Raw genomic sequence first — 21,338 nt, 5'->3', positions numbered from 1 at the left:
ATATGGCAACATGGTTTGATAGTAGATTTGTAGAGATAGAATATCCACTGGTGTGAGAAATTGTTTAAAGCAACAGAGACCCGACATTACAAGAAGCAGAAAGAGCAATCGATCTCTTCCAAAAAGATTTTATGAGAAAAAAAGACCAAAAAGTTTCAGCCGGTTTTTTTTCTTCAAGAGAAACTTCTCTTCATGCAGAAAAAAATGCAAGAAGACATTCTCTGAGAGTTTCTTAAAGGTTTTATTTTCAAAGAAAATTAATTAAGACAAGAAAGAGACTAAAATTCTTTTTCGCTCTTGGTGATATTCAAGGTTTTCTTACAGTATCATCGGCTAACTGCATCACACAATGTCCCTGGGCAGATTTGCATTATTAGATGTCTATAGTTTGGCTTCCATCAACAGACTGATTTGAAACCCAACAATTCTTCTCACGTCATCTCTGCTCAACTTATATTATTTTTTCTACCGCAACTGACCTGTTCCTTGTGTTTTAATGATACTTGTCAGCCATCTTTGGAATCATCAGGAATGATTCAGGTTTGTAGATTTGGGTTATTATGACCTGCACTTAGTGTGTCTGCATCAAATTTTATACTAGCTGACTTAATCGCTATCCCTAATATGTAATACACTCATCAATCCTCATCTAATAAACCCTGAAATCTGTTTAAGATTAACATAGTTGTTAACGCAAAAATATCAGCAAAGATGCCATAAAATGTTAATTCTATAAATTTCTGCTTTTTTTAGATTTCAACATTAGAACATAATTTTTAATGAGAAATATTTAGATATTTATCTTACTTTCAATCAAGAAGCTAAACTAAATTTTTTATGCTAATGAGTTATCACTGACCCAGGCTAAAAGCCACTCAAGGATAAGAGTTAATGAGATTATTAGTTAAATGATGTGAGGATCAGAAGTGATGAGTTGAAGGAGCAGAATTTGATTACTTAAGACGATGGCCAAGCAAGTATTTGTTAACATTAGACTTGAAAACAGCCATGTTGCAGTCAACTGGGAAGCAGACCCATGGTATTGGGTTCCACAGATAGTAAGTTCTGGAAAAGAAACTGTTCATGGAAGTTCCATTTGATTTTAGATACACAAAAGAAGAAAGAAAAATTCTTTGCAGTGGTTGTAGATAGAGTTATTGTGCTATGGATGTTTTACAGGGAGAGAAGGCAAAGAGTGGAGTTCAGCCAAGTATCTGTATGAAAATAACAGAGTAGATAAAAACTAGCAACATCTCTTACATGAGAAATGTCTGTTAGAGAAAAGAGATTGACTTTGCAAAGTTGGGCTTGATATCGAATCAAATAAGTGCTCGTAAACTGATCACAAAATTTTTCTCAGTTATACGCAGCAAAAATAAATAAAAAAATATTTTTCTCAGTTATACACAGCAAAAATAAAAAAATAAATAAAAAATAATATTCAAAATGTTTGCATAAAACTTATTCTTTACAATATAGAGCGTGTATACCAAATTTTATTAAAACATTTACAAACAAAAACTTATAACTTTAAGATAAAAATGTTCATTAAAAGCGTGTGTTCTGTAACATCAAACAATAAAAGACATTTTGCAGGATTTTCATCCACTGCAGCATCCGTTTTGATCGTATGCAAATATCCAGAGGTTGAATTAATCTAAAACTTAAAATCATAAAATGTTTGTTTTTCAATAAAAATAGCAGCCATGACAAGAATGGCACATTGTCTCAAAGTTTAACACAAATGTTTGAAAAAGGTCATCAAATTAAACTGACCTGTCCATATAACGACGAGCTTCAATGTTATCAAGTGCATTGACCATTACATCTTGGCTTTCGATGAACGAATCTGGATAGATTTTCTCTTCAGTATCTGGACAAACTAAAAAGAGAGAAAAGAACACATTAAAATGATGTAATATTATTTATCTCTATTTAACTCACACATTGTTTGCATATCTTAATATGAAGATAGTCACAAGAATGAATATTTAGTCTAGCTCTGAACATATGATGTCAATCATATGTTTATCTTTAATCCTCTTTACTTTCAACATATGAGTTTTTGAAAGGCCGTCTTTTTAGGGTTTTAGTTTGAGAGAAGTTTTAAAGAAACATTTTTTAATGAAAATTGTTTTTAGGTTTATATTCAGATGTGGGAGAGTGAAAGAGAAAAGACAAACGAAATAATAATTTCAAAGACATAAGTTCACAAGAGATATTTTATATATGTTTAGATATGGAAGCATAAAATGTTTGTTAATATTTTCAGAACCCTTGTAGAACAATGAGAATTCATTAGCTGAGATATCAAGGAAGTCTGAGTCGAATTATCCACAGGTCTGAAAAATCTTAATTAAAACTTTTCCATGCAATTACAAAAATGACATTTGATTAAAAGTTATTCATAAAAGTAATGTTCATTTGATGTGTATGATTTTTATTGTAGAAAATTTAAGTGAGAAATATTATAAGTGTTAAAATGTATACGTTTATATATTTGTTTTTGATGAGCAGACAACAATGTGATATCTTTTTTTCTATAAACCTTCACGATATCCCTTTTTGAAGGGTTCCTTTTTAGGGTTTTTGTTTGGGGAAAATTTGGGGGGGGGCCGGTTTTAGAAACATTATTAATGAAAACTGTTTATAGGCCACAAACAAAATAAGAAGTTCAAAAACTGCAATTTACAAAATAGATATTTTATGCATGTTTAAATGTGGAAGTTTACATAGGAAAAAAAATAGGATATTTGTTAATATTTTGAGGGTCCTTGTTAGAACAAGGGGAATTAATTAGCTGAGATATCAAGGAAGTCTAAATCAAGACTGAATTGGTAATTTAATTATCATTGGATCTGAAAAATTGTAATCAAAACTTTCACATTCAATTACACAAATTTCATTTAATTAAAAGTTATTAAAAGTAATGTTCATTTAACATGTATGATTTTCATTGTAGAAAATTCCATTGAAAACTGTTAGAAGTCTTAAAATGAATACGTTTACACATTTGTTTTTGATGAGCAGACGATAGTATGAAAAAGTTAATGTGTTAGGTTTGTGCCTGTGCATTAGTGGTTTTTTTGGGTTTTTTTTTTATTTTTCTTCCTTTGAAGATTGTAATGCTGGGTATGGGGCAGCCAAACCAGCTTCCAACATTGCCCCGCTTTTCATTGAAACCAACCGAGAGCTCTTTTTAGTATCCTTGCTGTTCCCGTAAGTGCAATTGTCTGGATCTCTTTTGCACTTGGTTCACCAGGAATATTAGTTAGGTATGACTTCAGGTTCTTCTTCATAATCCCTGTGGCACCTATAATAACTGGTATGATTGATATCTCCTTAAGATTCCAGTTTCTTTTCATATCATACATAAGACCTTGGTATTTGGTCTGTTTCTCTTTTTCAGCTCTGTTCAGACCGCCATCATTAGGAACACTCGCTTCAATCAAGGTTGCAACTCTCTCTGACTTATTCCATATAACTATGTCAGATTTCACAGCAGCATTTTCAAGGTAGGTGACTGTAGGGATTACATGGTCGTAATGTATGGTATATAAGTCATTTCCAACTGTTCTTTCAGGTTGATGTTCCCAGGACTTGCTGCTACACTGGATGTTTAATTTTTTACAGATGGTCCAGTGGAGGTACTTGCATACTCCATCATGTCTCGCTGTATAGTAGCCGTTCCCTAGAAGAACTTTGCAACTTGATATCAGATGACCAACACTTTCCAATTCTGTATGGCAGAACCTGCATTTATTGTCATTACTGATCCCTGCCATCTTCTTGAATGCATTGGTCATCAATCCCTGGTCTTGAGCAGCCATTATGACCCTTTCCTGATCGTGGTGGATGGCTCCCCTTTTGAGCCAGTCCAAGGAACCTTCTTTATCTATGTATTCCTGAGAGAGTTCCCCCCACAAAATACTTTGCATGCTGATGTTGCCCCCATTCTTTAAGGTTCATCTGTTGAAAGGTCTCGGTATATTTCTGACGGCTCTTTCTTGTTATTTCTGTGGCACACTTGTTTGGTGTTTCATCCTCATCTGAGAGACAGCCCTGACCAAAATGCTTGGCCAGCTGGGTGACTGATGTTGTTCTGCTGGCTCTTGTCTCTTGATGTTCGTATACTATTGAGAGGGTGTCATTCTGGGAGCTTCTCAGATACTGACCGGTTCTCACAATAGTTGCCCTATGTTGATGATTGATCTCTGAGAGTCCCAGACCTCCTTCTCCCCTGGGCAAATACAGCCTTGGTAGACACTGATTTCTATATATTATTTTATGAAGCGTTAGTAGCTTCCGTGTTTACATCTAGCCGGTTGATGTATTTTTGTGGCCAGTCGATGATACCAAAGGTTTATGTTATTACTGGCATAGCAAGCTGGTTGATGGCAGTAATTTTATTTTTATTGGTGAGCTGTGTTTTGCATATTTTCCTCACCTGGCGTACATATTCTTTACTAATCTTCTCCCTCATCTTGGCATGCTATATGTTCTCGTTTTCCTCAATGCCGAGGTACTTATAAGGCTCATGCTCTTCTAGATCCCTGATGTCGATGTTTTCATTAAGCTGCATATTTTCTGTGTGGGTCTTCTTCCCAGCTCTGAGTGTACACTTGGCACATTTATCCACGCCAAACTTCATTCCGATGTCACTGGAGAATGTGTGTACTATCTGCAGAAGATGGTGCAGATCAGTGTCAAAGCTAGCATGCAGCTTAAGATCATTCATGAAGAGCAGATGATTTATTCTCTGGCTTGGATCTCGATGGCGTCCCTGACTCAAATTGTAGGCGCTCGGATTCTTATTCAGGAGCTTGCTTAGTGGGTCTATTGCCATACAGAAGAGTAAGGGAAATATTCCCCTCTTTATTTTTACTTCAGGGATGGTGGTCTTTCTTCCATTGTGATTTAATGATATTGTGGTTCTCTACATCTGAAGGTGAGCAGCCAGTGTTTGTCTAATTACCATGTGGATTTTGTATAATTCACAGCACCGAAGTAGCCATGAGTGTGGCACGCTGTCAAATGCCTTCTAGTAATCAATCCATGCCATGCTCAGGCTTTTGTGTCTCTTCCTACAGTCTTCTAGGATGGTCTTGTTGATTAATAGCTGGTCTTTGGTACCGAGGCATTTCCTTCTGTACCCTGTCTGCTCTTTTTCAAAGTAGGTCCCAGAAGATAGGTGATCATATATACCGTCAGCTGTCAGACCAGTGAAAAGCTTGTAGGTAGTTGTAAGGCAGCATATTGGCCTGTATTTATTTGGCCATTGTGTCTCCTTGGTCTTGGGTATGACGCTGGTGTCCCCCTCTGTCAGTCATGGTGGTGTTGCTTCTTCATCTCTTAGCATCCTGCTGAAGCAATCACTGTAGTGGTGGTGGAGTGCAGTCAATTGCTTCAGCCAAAAATTTTGGACATTGTCGATGCCAGGTGCTTTGTGGTTGGATAATTGTGCCAGTTTTCTTGTTATCATACCAGGAGTTATGACTGGTTCTGGCATCTGAGGCTTGGTTTCATTGAGCCTAATAATATCTTCAATCGATTGGGCCTCTTGATTATATTTGCTTTCTGTTTCAAATAGAGGCCTCCAGTAGTTTTCCAAGGCTTCCTCTGCAGGTGGACTATCTACAGTAATGGTGTCCCTTATCAGCTGCCTGTAAAAAGTCCTCTGATTTGTTTTAAACTGCCTGTTCTGAATCTGGGAGTTGATCTTGTTCTCCATTAGTGTCAGAGTGCGTATGCTTATGACTGTGTGTGTGTGTTGGTCAAGAAATGCTTTCAACATCCAACAGAGGAGTGAAGGAAGTTGACATAAAGCAGATGTTATCTCTGTTATGGACTTTAGGAAGGAAAAATTTAGCTTTCAGGGTAGATCAAAATGGTAACTTTGATCCATTCAGAGGAACGGATCTGATTAGCTTGGAATGTTTTTTGTTTGTTTTTATTAATTCAGGTGAATGTGCTGAGATATTTGAAGCATTTTCATGTTGGACATCAAAGTGTTAAATTTGTCACTTGTAACACTATCCTTAGGGGGAATTTCAAATATTTCTTAGTACTTAAGCAAATTATATGGAACAACATATTCTCACATATGAATATTGTTATGGCTAATTATTCTTCCATATGGCATAATCTGTTGACACACCGGTTCTCATTAGATCATTGAAGTTAAGCAACGTTGAGCTTGGTCAGTACTAGAATGGGTGACCATTTGCGAGTATCAAGTTCTGTATATTTTCTCCACTTAGTGTTTCCAGTCATCTTGCACTTTTCCATGCCACTAAAATCAAACAACGTGTGGTTGGGGATTTTGTGACTTATGCTTCAGAATTATATATGTAGCCAACCTTGCAGGATATATCCATTGTTTCTTAAAACTGATCAGAAGCTTCTTCTTTAATAAGCAGAATTTGATTAAGAGGATGGCTTGGCAAGTATTTGTTAACATTGAACTTGAAAACAGCCATGTTGCAGTTAGCTGAGATAGTAGGATTCTCCTAGTTCATAATGCCAAACATTCTGTCAAACAGCACATAAGTGCTATGTTTAATGATTCGTCTAGTTCAGAAATTCAATCTAAAAAAGGATTTCTCTTTCAACATCTGCCCGTCAGCTTTGAAATACAATTCAAGTTCACTATGAGCACATTTTTTCACAAACATTTTAAAAAATATCACCATTGAAGAAAAGCACACAGATTTTTACTACGAAATTCTTTTCATCTTATAGCACGGAAAAAGAATATATATATATATATATATATCAGTGGCGACTCTAGCCTATTATTGCTTGTCGTGCCGCCCCCCCCTGCCCTTTGTCAACTTTAGTTCCCAATCCGTGGTCCGTGGACCCAAATAAGTAATCATAGTTGCTATTGCGTGATTCTCCATCGCATAGCACAGATTGACTAACGTACCTTGCATGGTGTTTGTTTTTGTTTTTTTATGAACAATCAAGATACTATATAATTTGTGGTCTTGTTGATACAGTAGATAAGATATTTTTTCCCTTTCATAAAAGGTAATATTGATGAATAAAGTTGGGTTTAAATAGCTGTGAAATGATGGATGCAGCAAGAAAAGTTACATACAGGGTTTTTATGAAAAAAAGTTACAAAGTATTTACGTATCACTACGGAATTCTACGAAGGTATTAATATAAAATGACTTAAAATCCGTATTTTTCGTAGATTTCTATGATTCAAAATTCACGAAAAAAAAAATTCCTCAAAAAAACAAATTCACTCTTATTCAAAACCTGTTCTTTATTAATTAATGAAACAATAACTTCATCACTGATATTTATTTACAATCTGATATACACGCATGGTTATGTTTACACAGAACTATTCGTGCTACTACATATTGCAACAGTAGTAGTAATCGTTCTTCATGTGTTTATGCGTATGTATGTGTCTAGAGATCTCTCTCTCCCCCCTCTCTCTCTCTCGGTCCCTCATCCTCTTCCTAAAACAAACATCAGCAGGCTCGATCGTGCTAAATATTTTAGGCACTAGAAGTGGGCTTCACTTTGCGGGTGATTACAGAAAAATCTGGATTTCTCTAACATTATGATTATTACGAGTAAAGGTTTGGCTTGGCACGAATTACGGACGTTCAACGTCATAGCCGCTGTTATGGAGTTTTCAATGAATCTGGCGGTGGCCGGACAAAGACAACCCGTTCAAAACAGCATCCTTGTATTATTCCCAGATATATTTATGAATTTTTTGCTACTTAATTATCGAAACTTGAATAGATATGTAATTTAATTGAGATCAGACTAAGTATGTTTGCTTGAAATTAATGGATGATTTTTTAATCCATTTTGAATAACATTAACCGAATTATTGGTTGTGCTGGGCATGAGTGGCACTAGTCCCATCTCCGCCCCTGATATATATATATATATATATATATATATATATATATCTGAGGAAGACGTATCACATTGAAATATTGATTTTAAACAAATAAATATTTGTTTATTTTATAAAATCTTTGCGTCATATTTGGCTTGTAAACGTATAACATACATATTTCATTTGATTCTTATATCATGGAAAACGTTAACTATTAATCTAAAAGCATTAGTGATTAAAAATGCAGAAAAAACGGTATTACCTTTATTTTGATGAGCATCAATCTTCAAATCTGTAAAAGAAAAACCAATTCTATTTATTTATGTGGAACTTTTTATTTGGTAAGAAAACAAATCATCATCATCGTTATATTCAATTTAATGTACATTATGTGTTGAACTGTTGGATTATTTTTTATATAATTTTATTGTATGCGATGACAAAAAATTGGATGATTATATTTATAGCCAGGGGTGATAAGAACAAACAAATCAGGTACCAGAATGGTTGTACAAAATATATTGAATCTCTTTGAATTCTTCAGTCATAACTTTTCATCTTTACATGAGAGTAGGATCATGCTGACTGGATTAATATTACCATTATTATTGATTAATATTAATATTACCATTATTATTAATTAATATTACCATTTTTTATTAATTAATATTAATATTACCATTTTTTATTAATATTAATATTACCATTTTTTATTAATATTACCATTTTTTATTAATTAATATTAATATTACCATTATTATTAATTAATATTAATATTACCATTATTATTAATTAATATTAATATTACCATTATTATTAATTAATATTAATATTACCATTTTTTACCTCAAATCCTTTATAATTCAAAGCTTCTCTCATTAGATTAATATTGCTAAATTTTGTTTGAAAAAATTAAATTTGATATTCACAATGGTATCATTTTCTTTTCTCTATGATATAATTATTTCTTCTGCCATCCATTTTTGGATTATTTTTCTATTGTAAGAATGGCTTTCCATTCAAAATGGACAGTTTTTTTTTTTAACTAACCTGTTTCTGATCAGGTTTTTATTTATTCCTCTTTTTCTCAAATTCATCCTCATCAGTTTCTGTCATGTTTTCCTTGGCTTTCCCTTACAAACTAACCCTCTATCCCATCTTTTCTCAATTATAGCTGGAGTAGAAATTGTTTCTGCAATTTAAAGTTTTTCTTGATTCCATGAAAAATCAAGATTCAACGATTTCTCATGATAACATTTCCAAGCATTCTTGTTTTGAGGCTATTCAAGATGGCAGAGTATGAAATAGAATGCTTTAGTGCTTAAACAGAGCTTGGTCATAAAATTTTGTGTTGCTAAGAAGTGCAGACAAGATAAAATTGCAAAAGAATTTCTAATGCAATTTTTGGTCAAATAAATGTTTCCAAATGAAATTGTTTAAAGAAAGTCATCTTTTATCAGAATGATGAAACGCCTCATATTGCAGCAAAAACAGAAGAAACAATGTTTGATTGAAAATAGCTGCTTTATCACATCTAAAAATTTTGGTATGCAATAAAGTTCTTAAATTATGATAAAGTGAATGGCTGTTAAAAAATGATTAATCTTTTTCGCCGAAAAAAATATTTCAAAGAACTAAAAAATACAGCAAATATTCTTTTCAAACGTAAAATGTGATAAGTTTTATCGCAACATTCATCTTATTTATTAAAAGACACTCATTCAATAAATAATTAGATGGCGTTGAAAAATTGTCAATTGTTTAGCGATAAAATTTGATTTTCTATTTTACTAAAATAAAACTACTCGATCAATTTATAGTGTATGATATTTTGTTTATCGTCACAGGTACGTAACCATAAAAATTTTCTTTACTTTTGGTAGTTTTGTTTTTGCATGAACTTGCTAACATTCTTGTAGAATTTCACAGGATTCAAAAATTATAGATAATTTTGATCAATTTTCTAAGAATTATTTTTTGTTAATTTCATAACTTAATCATTCACTTTTTAATAAAATCTCTTTTTGAAATTCACAAATTGTTTATGTTAATTTCTATTCTTTTGGGATCCAGGCACCTCAGAAATAACAAAGATACAATTCGTTTGTAAATGAATAAAATGTTTGTGTAAATTTTGATTCTATGCTTACAATATTTATTTGAATAAAAATTAAACAAACGAAAATCACATCTTTTTTTTTTTAATATTTTCTTATATATAAAGTGAGATTTGCACTTTAATTAAACTGACTGGAATATCTTAATAAAGAAAAGTTACCCCCCATCCCCCCCCCCAAAAAAATCTGTGTAATTAGCTTTTTCTTGCCCTAAATTGATTTGTGAAAGAAAAGAAAAATTAATTCTTGATTGCATTAATTGACTTGACTCTAAAAAAAAAAAAACTGGTTTTTAATGAAAAATATATTTCCTCAAAGCTAAAAAACATCTCAGCAGTATCAGACACAAGTCAGGAATTTCAGATGGCATCCAAGCTGTTTGATTTCAGAAAAGCTTTTAAAACAATTGAATATAAATAAAAAGTATGAATTATTTTCAGACTGACTTTGTAAGTTTAGTAAGCATTGTTATTGAATAATCTCATCCGATGGAAAAGTTTACCATTTTGTTGTTGATAGAATAGAATGCGACAAAAAGAAATCATTTAAGTTTTAGTAAAAGTGATTTTCGAAACATTTGAACAAAAACATATGACAAGCTGAACATGATTGATATATAATTTTAATTATTGGAATTCTTTTGAGATGAGTAATTTGTAGATTTTATTTATTTTTTTGCGGACTATTATCCTCATCTTTCATAGTTTCATGACGTTTCGGCCAACTATTCCTCTGGCCTTCGTCAATCTGACATCGTTAAACAGCAACTATAGAAGATGTCCGCAAATAAATAAAATATGATTGATGCAATCTGTTAAGTTCGATTATTCAATGATTATTTCAATATGCAGCAAACGTTTTGGTTTGTTGTGTACAATAAAAACCAGAAAGATTTTAATATTTTATGGTTGGAGTGAGTAGAACAATTTACATACCCGGGTTTATTTGTAAAACTGATTGAGCAGCTGTCGTACTCTTTGGATGCTATAAAAGTTAAAAAGACGTTAAAACTTTATTGAGAAATCAAATCAGCAGTTGTGTTTGTGGTTGACAAATGACGATAAGAAAAATTTGTTCAGAAACGAAATAAAACGAATCTGAACAAAATAAAAACAAAAAAAATCATTATATTTAAAATCATTTTAGCATGAAAACAGTAACGGGGAGGGATTTACATTGAGAGGACACCAATGTTAACAGTTCATCAGAACATATTTCATTAACGTACTTGTAAAACAAGCACAGGGATTCAACATTGCAGCAATGGGGCAGAAGTTGGAATTTGGTAAACAGTGCTGGACCTAGTGGATTGGGGGGGGGGGTACATTTTTTGTAACCCTATCTAAACATGAGAAATTAGTGGTCAGTGCATTGGCGCAAACGTACTAACAATACTCCACGCATGTGTAAAAGGTGACTTTGTAGGGATACAGAATATTGTCTGGTGTGAGTTTCTTCCTAGCATGGTAAAGGCAACCCACCTTCTTTGCAACAGCCTTGGCAATGTCTCCTATGTGTTTGCTCCAATTCATGTTAACTTTGAATGTTAGATTGATGAACTCTTAACTAGAATTTTGTTATCCATGGCAATCAGTGGCTGGAAAGGTTCTTTATAATTGTTGAAGGAAAGAAGCTTTGTATTCATAGCATTAAATGTTATCATTCATTTAGGTCCCCATTCCGCTACCATTCCACATTTATGGGTTTTTTAATCAATTTTTTTTAACTGTATCTTTGCAAATCATTCAATATTGAGAAATGGATTTCTTTTTTCTTTACAGCAAAACAACATACAATATATTTGCAAAACAACAACAAAAAATGTATTTATTTTCAACTTTTGATTTAATTTCATTTTACCCCAGCAAATTTTCATGATTTGTTTCGATGCATGTCTACAAACTCATCACTAACCACAACTCCCTACTGTTGTTCCCTATCTGTGTTGTACTCCTAATGAGGGAAATTATTGACTGTACTCACATATAGTCAATAAAGTCATTGTTCTCTTTAGCTATGTTTCCATTCACATTGATTTCTCATCCTACGAACATAACAATCGTAATATACCACAATTATTCCATTCATTTGTGAACCTCCAATAAAACAGAATGCATAAAAAAATTTTCAGTGTTTCTTTACTAGTAAAAATATTTCGATGTACTTGCATGTCATGTTGAAATAAGTAAAATAACTAAAATGAGTAAAAATGAACATCAATGTTATTGTATTTTGTCGATTCACCATTGATAACAATGGAAGTACCAAAAGTTCATTCCAGGTAATTAAATAAATTCAAACGTGTTTCCGTTAGCATCTCGCGGTGGGGCAATCGTTAACGTCGCACGTTTTTGTTTTTTTTCACACTTTAATTTACAACTTTGCTTCAACGGTTCGGGTTTGATCCTCATACTTACTTTTTTTTTTTTAATCCCCCACCCCCACCCCTGGAGTTTCCACACACACCTCCAAACACTCAGGCACGTCGGATATCCCTCGCTAGTCACATATAAAACTGCAATTTACAATAAATTGGATTTTTACTCGTAATTAATTCTCTACTTGATCTTTTTTCTTAAATTTTGGTTATTTTACTTATTTCAGCAGTAGATCAAAGTGTTTTTACATGAAATGCAATTTTCAATTATTGTGAAAAAATAATTTAAAAAAGCATCAAATTTTCCAAAAAGTTGCACAAGAAAAAAAAGACAATAAAAAAATAAAATAATCCTTACTCTAATATGCTTTGGTCGGAAAAGAAATTGTCGATTCAGGTTGGATTTCTCTATGAGGTCATTATCAGTTACCGTTAGCTGAAAGAGAAATTCACAAAAACGCTGAAACCAGAGATAATTTCAAAAAACATATGTAAGTTGAAGTTAATGCATATAGCACTAGTTTTGTTAGGAAATACAAACTCACACAGGGCATGCCAAGTTGTGCTATGTGCAAGGATAATCAGATTTAGCCAGAATAAAATCATATGCATAATTTCTTAAAGCTTCATCATATACGAGGGGCCAAATATCATCAAATGCATGATATAACATTGCTATGAAATAAAAAGTCTATGATACAAAAACGTGTTCTAAAATGAAGGAGAAATGCTCTTCAAATTCTCGATATTTTCAAGAAAATAAGATTTTGATATTAAAATGTATTTTAGGATTTTAGGATTCATTTTATTACTGAGTGAAAAACTGGAAAACATTTTTGATATAAAATTTTTTTTTTAATGTTATAACATTTATTTAATATTGATTGAATTGAAATAATTTGAAGTTGAAACTTTTTCTTTGACTTGGCCATTTGGTTCTGATATGTCACAAAATTTGGCTGCCAAGAGGTCAAAGTTGAAAGAGTTGATCTTTGCAGACTCTACCAAACTCCTTCCCCAATTTTGAGTCTAAACACTTGAAATTTTAGATGTAGGTTACCTGGACATGAATCAAACTTTTTAATATATATATATATATACACATATATATATATATATATATATATATATATATATATATATATATATATATATATATATATATATATATGCACAAAGTTATGAACAGTACATAGGGCTCGAGCAAAGCTGGGCTGAACTGCTCGTATAAGATAAAGTGAATGAGAAAAAGTTACATGAAAAAGACAAGACATTGCTATTAAAAAAAAAAATGGTAAAATTCCGTGATTAAAGATAACTATTCTTTTTCAAAAAACAGAGAGATAGACTATTCTCAGATCCCAAATATATATATTTTTCCCCAAAACCTCTTGCTTTGATAGAGGGGAGATTAAAACTTGCTACTATGGTTTCAAATGATCTGAAATAACAGCAAGGGGAGACTTGATTGCAAATATTTCTCATATGTTATATCTCCCTTCATTGGTTTTCATACATAAAGTAAATTTCACTGTGTATAAGGATTATTTGATACTGAAGATATTCATAATCGTACCCTATTTCCAAAAGAGGGGAGATATAACGTATGAGAAATATTTGGAATCAAGTCTCCCCTTGCTGTTATTTCAAATCATTTGAAACCACAGCAGCAAGTTTTAGTCTCCTCTCCATCAAGGCCAGAGGTTTGGGGCAAATATCAGATATTCTGTAATTCATATGCAAAACTAGGGAAAAAAAACGATTATGATTGAAACATTTTATGGCTGTAAAAAGTAGCAAAAATAGGCTCTGGATGATGGATGATCCCCTTAACGTGCGACCTTAAAGGCAAATGTCACATAGCCCACTACACAATTCAGGTGATTACCTGTCCAACGAGCTTTCATTTGTTAAATTCTGATCATAGTCACTGAGATTTGGAATTTATAGTTTCCAAAAAAGGTGGAATAAACAATAGTGTCTGTAGGTATTTAATAATTATTATAGTAAATAATTATATATATATATATATATATTTACTTTACTAAAAGAAAAAAATGCTTTGTGGCAGGTGCGAACTTGCAAAAGTTTGTAAGTGAACATACTATAGATTGTACCAAGATAGCCACTGATGTTATAACGTTGCAAATTTATCTTTTTAAAATGAAAGAACGAATCGACCATTTGCACATGTGTGATTAACAGATAGATTTTTATTTGCCCCCCCTTCAAACAAAGCAACATTTCTACATCGATGATTTTAAAATAATTTTCCATATTATATGTCCGCGAGATCACAAACACACAGACAACTGAGATTTATATAATAGATTTATATATTAACCATGCAATAAAAAAATCATTTCCTGTTGAGCAAAAGAAAAATCTATTTACCAATCCTTTCTCTCCAGTACTCAATCCCAACAAGGCAAAATTCTTTAACAGTTCACAACCAATAGCACCACAGCCAACCTAGAAGAAAAGAAAAACAAATATCAATAATTGTTAATTTTTTCTTATCCTCATATTCAGAAAAATCATTAATATCTAATGTTGTTTGAAACTGCTAAACTAATTATACAATACAATTGATTGACACTTGAACAAATTTCATCTGAACTTTTTGTTTATTACTGATTTATTGATTGACATCAAATTTCAATTTTTAAGTCTTTACCAAATGCATTTCGCTTTATCACAAATTATGTATTTTTAGAAAGCAAAAATATTTTTTTACTGACGATTTGATGCGACTTTCCTTAATTTAGAAATGATTTTTTTTTCTCTTTATGGCAAAAATGTTGATTTTCAAAACCTACTGTTCTTTTCCTATTAGCATCAATTTTAAACGTAAAAATCCAAGGCTTCTGAAAAATAATTATATACTTTCATTTTTTAGACAAATATTTGAAAGTTAAATGATGGACAATATATCGAGCCAATGACTCATAGTTGAGGGAATTTGTGCAAAAAACAACTAAAAATCAGTAAATTTGCAATTTTTTGTACTTTGTTGAAAAAACTATTCAAATATGTTGGGTCAGAATTACCTTTACTTAGATATACAGTTTGTTGCTTTTAATCTTGTTCCGTGTGGAAAATTCAGAACAAACCTTTTTTTCTTTGTGTAATAACTCACTTAATCTGACATGTCTAATCAGCTCTTATTCTGAAATTGCTTTTAAACTCTCACATACCAAATTGGAATTCTCACATTTTTGATTGAGTCACTCAATTTTCAATTGCTGGTCAAAGAACCAAACAACTTTGTCGTATATTTGCTCTGAACAAATTCTATGTAATTACAATTATTTACATTCAGATTCACACATATCCTCCTTTTTCTTTTTGCCTCTCATCACAAGCTTTTTTTTTATCATGATAGAAACGATTGTCATTGTTATCTGATACACATGCCAGAGCCATTCTTTTTTGTTACATTTTGCATGGTTAAGAGAGATGAATGTTTTCGATAAATATATTTTTTTAGCTTTGTAACAAGATTACAATAAGAAAGGTAGAGTGCTTGAAGCCTTCTGTTTAATACAAAGTTGAATGAATTTTTTGTAGGTGATGCCAATGCAATTTTGTTTGTTTGTTTAGCCAACATATCGACCTTCTTTGGGTCATTTAATACTGCATATAAAATTTAAATTTTTAGATGCTTTCAGAGTTGATTTTCGCTGGGTATATTTCAAGTAATGTTTTGATGTAGTTTGTTCTTTGATGGCATTTTATGGTGAAGATTTGCATTTTTTAGGAAGTTTTTAGAATGGTTTTAGAGGTTTCTTTTTCAAAGAGTTCTTTTAAGTTTGTGAATTTGTAGTAGTGTTGATGAATTTGAGTGAGGTTATAGCAGTCAAGTAAAAAGTGTTTGACCATATTTTGTTTTTACATGAGGGTCACCACTTATCAAGGCCCGAAGGCCACTCAAGGATAAGGATTATTGCGTATACAGTAATCAATGAGATAGTATTGTAGTAATCATTAGTATTGGGGGTTTTGATAGAGTGTCTTACTTAAGGGCGCGGTTTGTCAGGAGTTTGTTTATGTTGGACTTGAAGACGTCCAAGTTGTAGTCAGGTGGGAAACAGGCAAGCGGCAGAGAGTTCCACTGGCGTGCACTTCTAAGAAAGAAGCTTTGCTCATGGAATCTACGTTTGGATTTAGGCACAGATAAAGAGTGGTGAAAATTATTGACAGTGGTTTCAGCCAGACGGGTGTTTCTCGTGAAAGATTGGCGAGGGGGGCAAGGGATTGGAGCTCAGACGAGCACCTGCCATGGAAATAACGATAAAACAAAGATAGGCTCGCGACGTCTCTTCTGTGGGAGAGAGGTTGCAGGGAAGAGAAAAGGGCATCCCCCACTAAACCACGAAGTCTATTTTGTACTCTGTCAAGGCAGGATAGGCTATTTTAGAAGCTCCTGCCCAGATGTGGCAGCAGTACTCCATCCTTGGACGTACTTAGCTTTTATACAGATAGAGAATTGCATCAGTAGTGAGATATCTTCTGGAGCGGTAGAAGGATCCCACCATTTTCCCAGCGTCCCTGGCAACAGATTTGATGTACGTGTTCCATTTCGGATCAGGAGTAAAGATCGAACCCAGAAGCATGTCAAAACATGGAACCTCTCCAAGACGAGAGCCATCCATTTCAATTGATGCCAGATGGGGATCAGAGCGTTGATGGTGTAAAGATAGAAGCTTGGTTTTGGATGCATTAAAAGTGACCAGCCACCTCTTACCCCATTGTACCACGTGCTCAAGATCAGAGGAGAGAGAATTAGAGAGAACTTTGTCATTTACGGCCTTTGATGTGTTGCCATAGATGGTCGTGTCATCAGCATAGATGTCAATGAATATAAGGTTTGTGACATATTCGTATACATTTGGGAGGTTGAAAGTTATGTATGTGCATCCCATCCGGATATGTGATAAGATTAATTCTTCTTTATGTAATTTTATGGGATCTAGTAGTTTTTTTTTAAGGTATAGGCATAATTTGGTAGAGTTTGTTGTTTTAGCAATTGTTCCAGTTTTCTTGCCATTTCTTTGTAATAAAATTGTTTAATGAAGGTTTGTAGTCCGTGTATGGGACCTTTATGTCACTTATTTGGAGTTTTAGGGAATTTTTGGCCACCATGTCAGCTTTTTTATTTCCACAGAAACGATAATAACTAGGAATCCGACAGAAGAAGATAGTTTTGTGTTGTATGATAGAATGGATCTTTTGTGGCAGTTTGATTAGTAAATGATTGTTTAATGTTTTATGATTCAAGTACTCATAATGAGTCTTCAAATATGAATTTCTTTAAGTTTTGGTTGGTGATAATATCTAGAGCCAAGTTTATGACTGTAATTTCTGCACTATAGATTGAGGAGTTATTTGGTAACATTTTCCGCTGAATAGTGTTTTCTGAAATAGCAGCACATCTCACTTTGTTTTGATCTTTGGAACCATCTGTGTAAATGCGTGTCCAATTTGGGTAAAAATCCAGAATGTTGTTTAGTTTTTCTCTATAGTCTGAGAGGTGAATATTGGATTTAGAATATATTGTAAGGTCTAGTATGACTTTAGGTTGATTTAACAGCCAGGGTTGAATTCTGTGAAATTTTCCTCGTGGGTGCTGGTTTAATCTATTGAGTTATCTGTAAGTGGTTTTATCCTTTCTTCCATGTAGAGACCAAAGGGTTTAATTGCATTTTCTTTCTTTTTTGTTTTTTGAATAGATATGTGTAATTGGGATTGAAAGTGCATTGATAGGCAGAATTTTGAGGGTTCGATTTGAATTTTAAATAATATCGTAAGCCTAATTTTTCCCGTCTCAATTTTAGTGGGAGTTCATAGGCTTCAGCATATAAGCTTTCTATCAGGAATGTTTTGAATGCACCCAAAGTCGATCCTATGTGATGGATGAGGGTCCAGAGTTTTAAGATAACTTTTTCTGGTTAAACCATATATAAAGCTTCCATAGTCTAGTTTGGCTCTTATCAGGGTTCTATATAATTTTAAGAGTGATGAGCAGTCTGATCCTCACACAGTATTTGCTATAACCCTTAATAGTTGTAGAGTTTTGAAACATTATTTTAAATGAGGGATGAAGGAGAGTATTTTATCAAAAATAAGTCCCAGAAATTTATGTTGGTCAGCTATTTCGATTTTTGTTTCTTTTAGGTTGAGAGTAGGGTCATTGTGCATTTTCCTATGATTACAGAAATCGACACATTTAGTTTTGTTTGTTGAAAATTTAAAGCTATTTTCTGTGGTCAATGGTGTTAGTTTGTTTATACACATCTGTAGTTGGCGTTCTGAGGTATTAATATTTTTTGATCTATAGCAGATTACAAGGTCATCCACATATGAGACGTAGTGCGTCAGATTGCTGAAACAATCTTTCACTTGGTGATACAAGCACCAAAATTGAAATTTGTCAGGTTTGCTTCTGCAGCCATCTTGAAAACTGGCAGCCATCTTGAATTTTCTGATGGCTAACGTTCTTTTCTTTAAATGTATGTTCTGAACGTCATTTGTGCCAATTTTGGTGCTTGTATCACGAAGTGAAAGATTCTTATGGAATATTGAGATAACGTGCCCCACTAGAGCCATTTATCTCATTGTTTAGACAATTTACAATATTATTGATTTTTATATTAAAGAGTGTAACTGATAAAATACATCCTTGTGAGACTCCTTCTTCCTGTATTTCTGTGTCTAATAGGGTTGGTCCGATTTTTACTTTAAAACTTCTATCAGATAGAAAATCTTTTATCAGGATGGGTAGTCTGCCGTTTAATCTAAGATGGTAGAGGTCTTTTATTATACCCTGTCGCCATGTTGTATTGTAAGCCTTTTCTAAATCAAAAAAGATAGCTATTGCATGTTCTTTTTGGATTATGTTGTCTATTGTTCATCTTTTGTTTCTGAAACCACTTTGTATGTTGGCAATTAAGCTGTTAGTTTCCAGATACCAGTTCAGTCATTTATTTATCATTCTGAACTCCTGATCACTCCTTTACTGGTATTCAGCATTTTGTGGGGTAAACTTTTACTTTTTGGTTGTTGAAAAGTCTCCATTTGAAGATTTCTATTCTATGTTTTTGGCTTTTTACTTTCACTAGTAGTGTGCCATTATTTAGTTTCCAGACTATTTTAGGTTTGTTTGAACATTTTTTCTCTATTTTGAAGAAAGACACTTTTGTTATCGGCTCTCCTTCATTTGCTTCTATAATTATAAAATAAGATTTTGATATCGGTTTTGGGATTCTGTTTCTAAATCTGAACTAGATTTATCTGAAACTTCAGTGGTTTCTTTTTTTGAGGTTTTTTATTTGACATTTACATATTTTGGATTTTTCATTTATCCTACTCCCCACCCGCCTCAGAGCCCTGTGTGGAAAGTGTTGAGGGGGGGGGGCATTTACCTCAACGCAACAAGGATACAGGAGAAGTGTACTCATGCTGCCTTGAACATGATCTGCTCAACCACTAAGATCTTGTCCTTAGGCATTACAGGTTGCCCTATTGAAGTAATTTTACTCTCTGCAGGGGGGGGGGGGGGTAGTCAGTGTATTCTACTACCCCACCAACAGGGTCAACCAATGCAATTTTGGCTGAAGACACTGTTTGATAAAGAATAACATGATGCAAAGAGAAATAGATCAGAAGACAATATTGAAGAATTCAATTTGTTTTTTAATTAAATATTTATTTACCAACAAAAAGTGCATCGAATCAAGGTGGTATGTTTTATTATTTTTGTATTTTATTTTTTCAATATGAAAACACTCTTCGAATCGAGTGGAGATTTATTTTTGAAACAAAAACGATGAAACGGATAAAAATCATCTTGAGACTGAACGTTCAATCCACATCGCAAACAATACTAAGAATACAATTACATTAAGCTTCTATCAGACCCTTGTTAACAGAATATCAGGTGTTATAAGCAAAATACTCCACCTAGATGTATAAATAGGTAGCAGCTATGTCGAGGTGTATAACTATTACTGGTCATCTATTTCACTAAAACACAATCACCTTGACACACTGGTTCTTGTCAGACCACTTAAGTTAAGCAACAATGAACCTGGCCAGTACCAAATGGGTGACCATTTGGGAATGCCAGATGCTGTATATACCGCACTGAGTCATAGAAATTTCCAGGTTGGTATCTGGGGACGCATTCAACTCACAGGGGAGATACACTTTCAAATCAAGATGGAAAGCAACGGGAAGCTATCATCTTTACTTATCTTCCTGAGATTACCATAGCACTACAATTTGGAGAACCATGGTCGCCGATGTTGTTAAAACAGCAGGGCTGCTGCTGCTGCTGATGATGATGATGATGATTTCATTTAACACCATAAACACTCGTCATATAAGCTCTAAGGTTGAGAAAGAAACTTAACTTCTCAATATTTTCACGCATGAGCATTTGCTAAGAATTTTAAATTCAGGAATGACTTTCTATGCAACAGTTTAAATACTCCCAAATTCTGTTCAAATTTTGAAAGGCAACAAAATAATTTATTTTTCCAATAATCAACAGAAGATTAGAATATTTTACTTGTTTATAAAGAAATAGAAATGCATTCTAATGGATTTAATTTCATAATTACATCATGTTTCTAAAATAGGACTTATAAAAAGTTTGGTTTCGTTTGCATTATTGATTTTTTATTTTAATAATATATTATTCAATATTCAATGGATAGAAAATAATTAAATATGCAATTATCAAAGTTATATCAGTGAAACGGGAAATACATAAAGAGACACACAAGAAGTCATCGCACAATTTTTATTAAAATAGAAATTACAATATTATGTTTTTGAATTTTGGAGATGATGATATATTATTCAAACTACTATTTTCATGTTTCAGTCAATGTAACTTCCGACCTCCTCTAACCTCCTTTGTCGAAATGAGGAATCTTTTTGTCAAACTCGATAATCTGCAAGGAAT

At 33.0% G+C, this 21,338-nt stretch overlaps 1 protein-coding gene across 5 annotated transcripts in view; it reads right to left on the bottom strand.

Moving 5' to 3' along the window:
• The window catches only part of LOC145292185 (ubiquitin-like modifier-activating enzyme 6), a 577,203-nt gene that overhangs the window by 27,401 nt on the left and 528,464 nt on the right, over positions 1–21,338 (bottom strand). For all 5 annotated transcript variants that reach the window (XM_080138474.1, XM_080138476.1, XM_080138473.1 and 2 more), the window contains 5 exons: positions 14,762–14,839; positions 12,726–12,803; positions 10,926–10,974; positions 8,136–8,165; positions 1,777–1,882 (listed from right to left, as the gene is read on the bottom strand). In XM_080138474.1, coding sequence (XP_079994600.1) covers positions 1,777–1,882; positions 8,136–8,165; positions 10,926–10,974; positions 12,726–12,803; positions 14,762–14,839 — 341 coding nt within the window. The remainder of the gene's footprint in view (positions 1–1,776; positions 1,883–8,135; positions 8,166–10,925; positions 10,975–12,725; positions 12,804–14,761; positions 14,840–21,338) is intronic.

The sequence above is a fragment of the Euprymna scolopes genome, chromosome 13, assembly GCF_053919585.1.
Source record: "Euprymna scolopes isolate OS-2025 chromosome 13, ASM5391958v1, whole genome shotgun sequence".
Taxonomy (NCBI): Eukaryota; Metazoa; Mollusca; class Cephalopoda; order Sepiida; family Sepiolidae; genus Euprymna; species Euprymna scolopes.
Note: the sequence above shows the minus strand (reverse complement) of the source record. Positions and strands in the feature narration are given on the sequence as shown.